Source organism: Gekko japonicus, unplaced genomic scaffold, assembly GCF_001447785.1.
Source record: "Gekko japonicus isolate JY-2015 unplaced genomic scaffold, Gekko_japonicus_V1.1 scaffold2885, whole genome shotgun sequence".
Taxonomy (NCBI): Eukaryota; Metazoa; Chordata; class Lepidosauria; order Squamata; family Gekkonidae; genus Gekko; species Gekko japonicus.
The window spans coordinates 55,049-65,445 of NW_015172099.1; the positions used below are offsets into that span (position 1 = coordinate 55,049).

At 43.3% G+C, this 10,397-nt stretch overlaps 1 protein-coding gene across 1 annotated transcript in view; it reads right to left on the reverse strand.

The window, feature by feature from the left end:
* Nucleotides 1–10,397, reverse strand: part of LOC107118579 — a gene marked incomplete at its 3' end in the record, with an annotated part of 54,645 nt that overhangs the window by 24,118 nt on the left and 20,130 nt on the right. Inside the window, exon 6 of the mRNA XM_015420941.1 lies at nt 93–310. Within this exon, the coding sequence (XP_015276427.1) occupies nt 93–310 (218 nt within the window). The remainder of the gene's footprint in view (nt 1–92; nt 311–10,397) is intronic.

Consider the following 10,397-nt stretch of genomic DNA (forward strand, 5'->3'; position numbering starts at 1 on the left):
GCTGCACTTGGATTTTGCGAGGCCGTTCCAGGGACAGATCTTCTTCATCCTAGTAGACGCTTACAGTAAGTGGCTAGAAGTGGTGCCAGTACCTTCAACCTCCTCAAAGGCGGCCATCAGTGCAATGCGCCACATCTTCAGCTCACACGGCCTTCCGGACACCCTGGTGACCGACAACGGCACGCCTTTCACCTCCAGCGAGTTCCAGGACTTCACGAGGTACTGCGGGATTCGCCACGTCCAGTCAGCGCCCTTCCACCCGGCCACCAACGGCCAGGCAGAACGCATGGTGCACACCACCAAGGAAACCCTGCGCAAGTTCAACAGCAAGGACTGGGACTACAAGCTGGCGGTATTCCTGTTTGGCCAACAAATGACCCCGCACACCGAGACCGGCTGCAGCCCGGCGGAACTTCTGATGGGTCGTCGCCTAACCTCCCGGCTGGACTGTCTACACCTGGACAGGGCACCCGAGGTGGAACCGACAACGGAAGCGTACGCGGCCGCCAGAGGGTTCTTCCCGGAAGACCCAGTCTATGCGCGGAACTATGCACAAGGGCCACCCTGGATTCCCGCTCGAGTGGTACGGGTGCGAGGACTCCGATCCTACGAGGTCTCATGCGAGGACGGCCAACTGCTCCACCGCCACATTGATCAACTGCGGCGCCGGGTCCTCCCGGACGACCCTGAGGTCCTGGAGTCCACCGAGCCAGTCGAAGCATCAGTCCCTGAGCCAGTGCAGCAGAGTCCCGCCTCGGCTCCAGCCCCGGTCACTCCGGAGCCTCCTGCATTGCCACCACCAACTGCGCAACAACCCTCCTCCCCGCCACGGGTTACCGAGACAAACCCTACGGTCGCCCTGGAGCCGTGCCGCTCCACGAGGACCCGGAAGGCCCCAACGTACCTCCAGGACTTCGTGTGTGGGTAGTCGAAATTATGGGGGGAGGGGTGTAATGTATCCACCATGACCACGTGTGCGACCGTTGGACCATGCGGTCGCACACAGAGCCAAAAGCTTCGTCCCTGAAGAACAATAGCGGAGCGGATCCTAGCCCGCACCAACCAGAGGGCCAGATTCGCGGCCGAGAGCCTATGGGACTCTCGGCCACTGTAAATAGCCAATAGGGTGACTAGTGGGTGTGTTTTGGTGGTGGGTTTCTGGGCATATATACCGGCCTGCGTGCCGGGGCTTTTCGCCTTGTTCTGATCTAATAAAGTACTCTTTCCTGAATCACTCAACGTTTCCGAGTACTTTTCAGTAAATGCAGCCAAAATTTAATTACGATGATCCAAGCTTTTGTCTCAAAGCACCTTTGATTTGTCTCCAAACAAATGGCTGCATAGGGCACACATGATGGCAGCCCTAATATTTTCCTTATGAATTTAGATTGTACACGTTCAACTGCTTTATTAAAGCTGAGATCCAGATTGGAATGCCATACAGCAATTTGGCACTAATTTTGTAATTAAACACTCGAAGGGCTGCAGGGATATATTGATTCCCCTTAGTATTAAAAAAATGGGAAATCGTGAGAATGTTACTGTTCACAGATTTTAACACTTCTTTGAGTATCCCATTCAGACCTACAGTAGAAATAGATTCCTAGAATGCGGGACTTATCAAAGTTTAGGGTCAATTTATTCACTTCACAATAGTCTAGAAAGCAGGATAACATCCTTTTCATCCCTATTTCCAAGAGGGAAAGAAGAAGAAGAAGAAGAGATTGCATTTATACCCTGCCCTTCACTACCCAAAGATGTCTCAGAGCGGCTTACAAACTCCTTTCCCTTCCCCTCCCCACAACAGAACTCTGTGAGGTAGGTGGGGCTGAGAGAGCTCTTGACAGAAACTGCTCTTTTTCAAGGACAGCTCTTATCAGAACTACGGCTTGCCCAAGGTCGTCCAGCCAGGTGTAAGTGGAGGAGTGGGGAATCAAACCCGGTTCTCCCAGATTAGAGTCTGCACACTTAACCACTACACCAAACTGGCAAGCACCACATCATCTGCTTGCAGGAGTAACGGGACATGGGTTGCCCCCAATTTTGGATTATGTCCATCAGTTCCTTCTAAGAAAGAGGCCAGGTCATTTAAAAATAGGTTAAACAGTAGGGGAGCCAAAATGCACCCTTGTTTAACTCCAATAGTAACTCGAATCTTAGGAGTTAAATCACCCATCTTTGAGCATCTAACCTGGCAGGTAGTCTCAGGAGGGAGCTTTATAATCAAAACGAGCACTCTCTCGTCAACCCCCAGGTCGTCGTCCTCTATGTTTTTAAACTTTTATCTTTGCTTGTAATTTTGTTTCGATTTTGCAAATATTTGGTGTAGTGGTTAAGTGCGTGGACTCTAGTCTGGGAGAACCGGGTTTGATTCCCCAGTCCTCCACTTGCAGCTGCTGGATGACCTTGGGCAAGCCATAGTTCTGTCAGAGCTGTTCTCTCAAGGACAGTTCTGGAAAGAGCTCTCTCAGTCCCACCTACATCACAGTGTGTCTGTTGTGGAGAGGGGAAGGGAAAGGAGTTTGTAAGCTGCTCTGAGACTCCGAGTGAAGGGCGGGATATAAATCCAATCTCTTCTTCTTCCACTGACACGGCTCTTCCTTGTCCACAAGATTAGAGTGAAGTTTGAGTGTTGGCAGCTGACCTTCGGGAGACAAGTTTTATTTCTTTAGCGGGCGTTGCCAATTATGAGATAAGACCAGTTTTCACAAACAAAGACCTGGCAAAAACCCTTTTGGTTGGCAGCAGCTTAGATTTATTTTGAGCCACTGAGTTCTTTTATCGGATTTTAACATGAAAACATTTACGCGAATCAATTTCCTACTTTGAATTGATTTGCAGAGCTGGAGGACTGGGAGATTTTTCTGAGGCTGCTACTGCTGTGTCTGCTCTTTATTCTTCCATACTTGAGAATGAAGCAGAAAACAATGCCGTGAGGCAGAGCAGCCAAAAGATAGTGAGGACGTAAATTTAGGAGTTGGTGCAGGTTTATTTGAACTGCTACAGTTGACTGCCCAAACAGTGCAGTATATTTGTAAAAGGCTGCAGAAGTGGCATAAAAATGGATTTTATATGTAGACGGTTCGAAAGTCCAGCTGAGACAAAGAGTGCGTTGCAGCTAGAAATGGGGCCTTCAAGGAGTCTAAACAGTCGGTGGACGCTTCCTCTGGGGCAACTACTGTGAGAAGAATTACACAAGGACCAATATATAATGCTTGAGCAGGAGAGAAGTCTAACAAGCTGGGAAGGACCTGTCAGCTTGTGCTTCAACCTGCCAAGGTTTGTTTGACTATCAGCTCATATAAGGATGGCATTCCTAGATGGAACACTACATCTGCAGTCAAAAGACACCTGGAAACATTAATGGGTGAACAAGAATGCCATCATTCTTGCTACGGAATAGAAGGTTTCTAATGACAAGAGGCATTTTTCCAATTCGGGTGTATACAAACGTAATTTTGGCCCCACTATTTCCAAGGAAAAGGACTCCGGAGCACCACCATCCATGGAACTTGAGGGCTGAAGTAAGAAGGGAAAGCCACAAGAAGCCCCGCAAAGGGGCTGCTTCCTTCAACAATAAAGTAGTGCCTGCGCTTCCGGATGTTCTGTTGGAAGAAGGTGATGTTGATGAAAACATCAAAGGGGGATTTCTAGAGCTGTCTGACCAGGAAGAACACTGGATTATTGACCGATGGGAGAGCCTAAAGGGCAAGCTGGTTGACCTTAGAACTGAAAAGCGGCTGACAGCATTTTCAACTTCTGCCCCGATAAATGAGGAGATGGAGGTGAACTGTGACTCCTCTACCATAGCCCTCCCAATGCAGACCCCGATGGATCAAGACGTGGGGAAGCCAGAAGCACAACCTACTCTTTTATTTGATGAGAAGCCAGTGAAAACAGAACCTGGGAGCCCTGGCAAGGATCTAGAGGTTGCAGCTGAGCCCTTGCCCAAGAGGACGAGGAATGGCAGTGTCTTTCTTGATAAGAAAAAAGCACTTGACCTGATAACGGAAGTTGACTGACTGAGAGAAGAACCAGCAACTTCCAACCTTAAGATTCTTTCATGGAATACTGCTGGCTGGAAGAATAAGCTTGGTGAGCCAAATTTTAGTAGCTTCCTCAGGAAGTTTTTAATATATATATCGGCTTACATGACCAAAAGTCTTAAGCACACATACACACATTTATGGAATAAAAACAACCAGTAAAACGTCAACACTATTTAAAAAGCACATACATGAACAGTAGGATGTGTTATCCCAATATAAATGTGTTACACTGTCTAAAATCGTCTGACTACATAAAATAATTCCTCCAACTGGAACCCGCTACATCAAGTCAGAACAGTTTGAGCTTTCCTCTCCTTGTTCCTTTTTTTTGCCACCAGGGCCAGAAACGTGGCCACTGCTTTGGTGACTGAATCAACTCTGTCAGATAAAAGAGGAGAAATTGACCAGGGAAGGGTGGGGAGATTTTCTTTTATCAAGATAGGTATAATATACTTCTACCTCTCCATCTTCCAGTTGGGGCAAGCTAACACTATATGATCCATCATCTCCACCCTACCTAGGTTACAGTCGCACAGCCGTTCCGTGTATTAGGGGATCCTGTGTCCTTGTGTTTTTTTTCTAATACTTTTATGTTTTGCATAGTTTTAGTCTCTAACTCTTGTTTCTTTTTTTTTTTTAGATATGATGCCTGTGATATAATTGAGCCTCTTATGGTGGGTTTCATAGCATCCCATAGGATGTCAGGAGAGATGTCCTCCATGTCATTATTTTTAAAATAAAGATCTATTTGTTTTTGTATCTCCTGTCTAAAGTCCAAGTTGTTTAATAAAGAGGTATTAAAAGACCAGGACTTGTGTCGTTCATTTTCATCAAATTGAGTCAGAGAACAAGATACCCAAGCGTGGTCGGACCAGTGAAAAGGACCAATGGTAGCTTCCAATACTCTATGTGTCAAATCAGAAGAGATCATAAAGTAATCTAACCGGGAGTAAGATTTATGCCTGTCTGAGTAAAATGTATAATCCCTCTCACCAGGATGGATTAGTCTCCAAATATCAATAAGCCCTAGATCTTGAATCAACGGGGCTAGTTTTGTGGAGTTCCTTTTTCCTATTCTAATATGAGATGCACATCTGGATCTGTCTAAAACATCATCCATCACATAGTTGAAGTATCCGCCCAAAATTAGGCCGCCTTCAGCGAATGATTTCAGTTTCTTGAAAGTATCTTTGAAAAAGTCAATCTGTCCTTCATTGGGGGCATAAATGTTAGCCAGAGTAACCAATTTTCCTTCGAGGTCCCCTTTAATAAACAGAAACCTTCCCCTATCATCTGGCATTTTGGTAGAAATACTAAATCTAGTATCAGCTGATACTAGCTGATACAGAGGTGAATTTTTGAAGAGTTGCAGTGATGAATTGGATGGAAGATAATGGATTAGATATATATAAGATTATATCATCGGCAAAAAGACTCATTTTGAATTCTTTGTCCTTAACTTTAATGCCTTGGAAGTTTGGATTACATCGTAAATCTCTTGCCAGAGGTTCTAAAGCTAAAACAAATAAGATCGGAGACAATGGACAACCTTGCCTCGTACCTCTAAATAACGAAAACTTATTGGAAGTGGCTCCATTGATTAATAGTTTCGCCTTCGGGAGGTGGTAGATAGCTTAGACAGTCTTTTGAAAGATAGGGCCAAACTGCATATGGTTGAGTAGTGATTTTAAGAATTGTATCTCCAATGAATCAAAAGCTTTTTCGATGTCGATTGCCATCATTATAGAGTGCGTTGATGTGTTCCGGTTGCCATGATGTATAATATTTATTGTCTTCCGAATATTATTCAATATGTCACGTGAGGGAATAAATCCTGATTGGTCTTTATGAATGTACGTTGCAATGATGTTCTTCATCCTTGATGCAATTACTCCTGTGAAGATTTTGTAGTCAATGTTTAGAAGAGAAATCGGACGATAAGATCTTGGGTCCATTTTATCTTTATCAGTCTTTGGTATTAGAATCACATTTGCCATAAGCCATGTTTCCGGCATTTCACCAGTTTCTCTAATTATATTACAGGTTTCTCACAGAGGTTTTGTGAGAAGATCACGAAACGTTTTATAATATTCAGGTATGAAACCATCAGGTCCTGGCGTTTTATTAATTTTAAGCTTTTTAATTTCATGCTCTATTTCAAGATCTGATATGGGTGCTTCGAGTGTTAGGCGATGTTCTTCTGATAAAACTGGTATGCCCGCTACGCTCTGCAAGTAATTTGAGATTGATTGTGGATTTGGTTGCTGAGATGTATAAAGATTTTCATAAAATGTTTGGATAGTTTGAATAATATTTTTGGTGTCATGTTGTAATTCATTATTCTGGTTTTTTATGCATCCTATGTATCTTTCAGTTTGTATCTTTTTAAGTCTCCAGGATAGGATACGCAATTGTTTGTGACGTATCGTTTGTTCAGTTTTGTGTGCGTTGAAGTTTTCTTTTAAAATATCTGTTGATTCTATGACTTCTAATTGTTTTCTTGCTTCTAATAACCTTTTATAAAAAATTTTATTACAAGTAACTTTATGTTTGTCTTCCACTATTTTGATAACTTGGGATAATTCTTTATTTTATTTTTCTCTTTTTTGCAGGCAGTGGACAGTGCTATACAATGTCCACGTATTACGGCTTTCGAAGCCTCCCACACTGTCTTCATTGAGACCTCGTCAGTTATATTTGTTTTAAAATATTCTGAAATTTCTGTATGTAGTTTATCGCTTGTTTTGGGATCCTGTAATAAAAGTTTGTTGAGTCTCCAACTGTGGTGTCTTGGTTTATCCGTGTCATTGATGAATTGACAAGTCACTGGAGCATGATCAGACCATTTTTGTATTCCGATATTGGTGTTTTGAATTTTTGTAAGGAGTGTATCTGAGACAATTAAGTAATCAATCCTTGTATGGATTTTATGTCTCTGTGAGAAAAAGGTGTAATCCCTTTCCTTACAATGTTGTTCTCTCCATATATCATGTAGATTGTATTTTTGCAGTGTAGATTTAAGTTGGTTTGACCGTTCAGGTTTGACTTCACCTAATGTGACTGAGTTTTTGGGGGAAGAGTTATCTATTGTATAGTCCATTAAAAAAATTAAGTCACCTCCCAATAGTATTGGTCCTGATTTGAAATCATCCAGTTTTTTAAATGTTTCAGAGAAAAATTTACTTTGTTGTTTATTGGGGGCATAAACCGATGCCATGGTTATTGGTAAGTTATTTAAGTAGCCTTTAATAAAGATGTAGCGACCATGGGTGTCTGTGTCACAAGCTTCTAGTTTAAAATCGATTGTGGAGGCAATCAGAATGGCCATGCCCCTAGATTTAGAGGAACTGTAGGCTATATATTGATTAGAGAACCAGTTTAGCGGCAACACTCTGTTACCTTTTTTATGTGGGTCTCTTGAAGCATAGCTATACCTATTTTTTGCATTTGAAGATCTCTGGCAATGTGTTTCGCTTTTATTTTGTCATTCACCCCTCGACAGTTCAACATCATTATTTTTATTTCCTCCATTTGCAGTTGTTCCAGTGCTGGTTTTCTATTTTGTTGTCTGCAATATGGGAATCCAGCACTCCTACTTGAAATAAGAATTTTTTCAACTTTGCCAATTTACCTAAAGAATTCAGATTGTTAAAACAAGGCTTGAGAGTGTGCCCTCTCTCTATTATCGTTGTTGTACATTGTATAAATTTTAGGGATATTTTTCTATTCAATAAAACTGATAACTCAACCATTGCCATCCAGTATAAATTCCTAGCAACAAACCATATTTTAAAATTGAACATAGTTAACTTTGTAAGAATCTGAAGAATCTCCATTAACCATAGAATAACCCCGTTACCCCCCTCCCCCCCTCCCCATAACATTGAACAGTAAATCCTAGATGTGCATTTAGAATCCACATCAAGCCCTAATTGCTTTCTTGACAGGATTACTATCAATGCTACAATTGTACAGTACATATAAAACATAAACGTAACCTTGGGAACCCTAATCATTCCCATGAGTTCCCTTCATACCCTCCCGCCGTGAAATAATTTCCCCCCTAAAGTATAAATGCTATTTTGATTTACATAGAAAGCTTAACTTTAATTGTTGAAGTGACCTGGGTTATATCGCTTGCAATTCCCATGTCCGGTAATATTCAATTTTTTCTCTGTCTGGTAGGTATTTTGCTCCATTTGTGTGGCGACAATTGGGAGGAACTCCTCCGTTTTCTCTGAAGTTCTACTTCCATTCCATCTTGTGGGTTGATTCCCAGGGCCGTTAGAAGAGCTGCTCCCGTCTCAAAGTCATCTGCGAGATGAGTCACTCAGTGTTTGTGCACTTCTAGAGCTCAGTAGCCATCTATACTTGATTTTCGCATCCACAAGACGTGCTTTAATGGTTTTGAGGGACATCAGGATATGCGTGGATTTCTTTCCCATTACATTTTAGACTGGCTTTTTGGCTGCGTTCAAAATTTTATTTTTAATTTCCAGGTCCATAAACTCAGTCAGAATGTCTCTCGGGCCTTTCCGCTTTTCTGACGTAATGGGGCCCAGTATATATGCTCTGAGGATCATTGGTGATTCTCCTTCTTCAAAAATTGCTGTTTTCATCAGCCAGTTAGTTAAGAACATGGGTAGTGCCTCTTCTTTTTCAGCCTGGTCTGGGAACCCTCTAAATTTTACAAATGTTTCTCAGGTTCTATGCTCAAGTATGAGGATCCTCTCTCTTGACCAGGTTTCTGAATCTTGCAGAGCTCTGATATCATCATTCATGGCCACTGTTGCTTCTAGGGCTGTATCAGCAGTCAGTGCTATTTGCTGCATGGCTGTCTGTAATGCTTCTAGTTTATCGTTTACTGGGGTAAGCGCTTTATTGAAATTATCCAATATTTTTGACCTGAAGTCCTGGAAGATGTCCACAAGATCTTTCCGGGTAAGTGGGGCTCCGGATTCTGGCGCCGTTTTCGTCCCGGTCGCCATTTTGGATTTCCGAACGTCCGATTTTTTGTTAAAACTTTTTCGTTCAAACACAAGTCTCCAAAGCTGCAGTTGTTCGCTTGATTATTCAGTGCTTTCTAAGGTCTCGCTTCCTATACTTTAAACGTTTGAGGGAACGTTTTAACCGTATTTAGTTCGGCGGGAAGTAGAAGGGCCTCACGGAGAACAATTAGCCGGCGTCTGTCATGTACACGGCCAACGCCCCGCCTGATGCGACCATCTTGATAGAAGGGACAACATAGAAGAATGTGATCTACAGTCTCAATTTCTCCTTCATTGAAGGGGCAAAACCTTTTCCCATGGAGGACTCTATTAAACCGCCCCTCTAAAACAGCAGAGGGGACTGCAGCACACCTTGCAAGTCTAAAGGCCCTCCTGTGACTGTGCACCTCCAGGAGAGTCAGATAGGAAGCCGGCATGACTATATATCTGGTATTCACAGGGAACAAGAAAGTAGGGAGCCTCCCGAAATCATGCCGGCATTCAGTGGCCAATATCCTTCGTTTTATGGGTCGTTTTGCCTGGTCAACGCCGATAGTTAAAACCATGGAAGGTGAAAAGCCCAGGCTGACAAGTCTGCAAATGACTATCTTAAGCCATACAGTGTAGACTCGAGGGTTCAAGAAATCACACGCCACACAGAGAATCTGCAGAAGCTGTCTGAAGCTGTCTTCTTCGCAGCATATTTTATTAAGCAAAAAAGCTTCCTCATTTTTTCCTCCTCCCCTTCCATACAGAACGAAAGTTACCGGCATCCTGCTATGAGATACTGTTGGATCCCCAGGCATTCGAAATAACTCCACGTTTGGATCAAAGTAAGGTTTATTTCAAAGCGATGGTTCACACAGGAACAAGGACATTGTTAGGAATAACTGCTAATACACATGAGCAACATAATAAAGAGATTTGAACCAGGTGAGGGCCAATGAGCCCAGTTCCTGCTGGCGGGAATAGAACTTAGAAACGCGCGCCCATTTCATGGGAACATAACAGTTCTACACAATCAACACAGGTTCAGTTCACAGGCTAGATACCCATAACAAGCCGAGCGAAGCACCAACTCCCACCACCAGCTGCATGACCTTGGCCAGTTCCGCAAAGTACAGAGTAAGCATAAGGAAGCAAAAGAACCAGGGGGGGGGACGAATATCCCCTTCTTCCACCCATTCTTGGTGCTGGGGTCCGAAGTCCACCCACTGGATGAGATACCACAGTTTACCACGTTTAATTTTGGAATCCAAAATGTCAGCAATTTCGAAATGTTCCTCCCCATCAAGCATGATAGGAAGAGGGGGGTCACGAGCAGGCCTCTACTTGCCTTGTCCCGTGTCCTTCTTCAAAA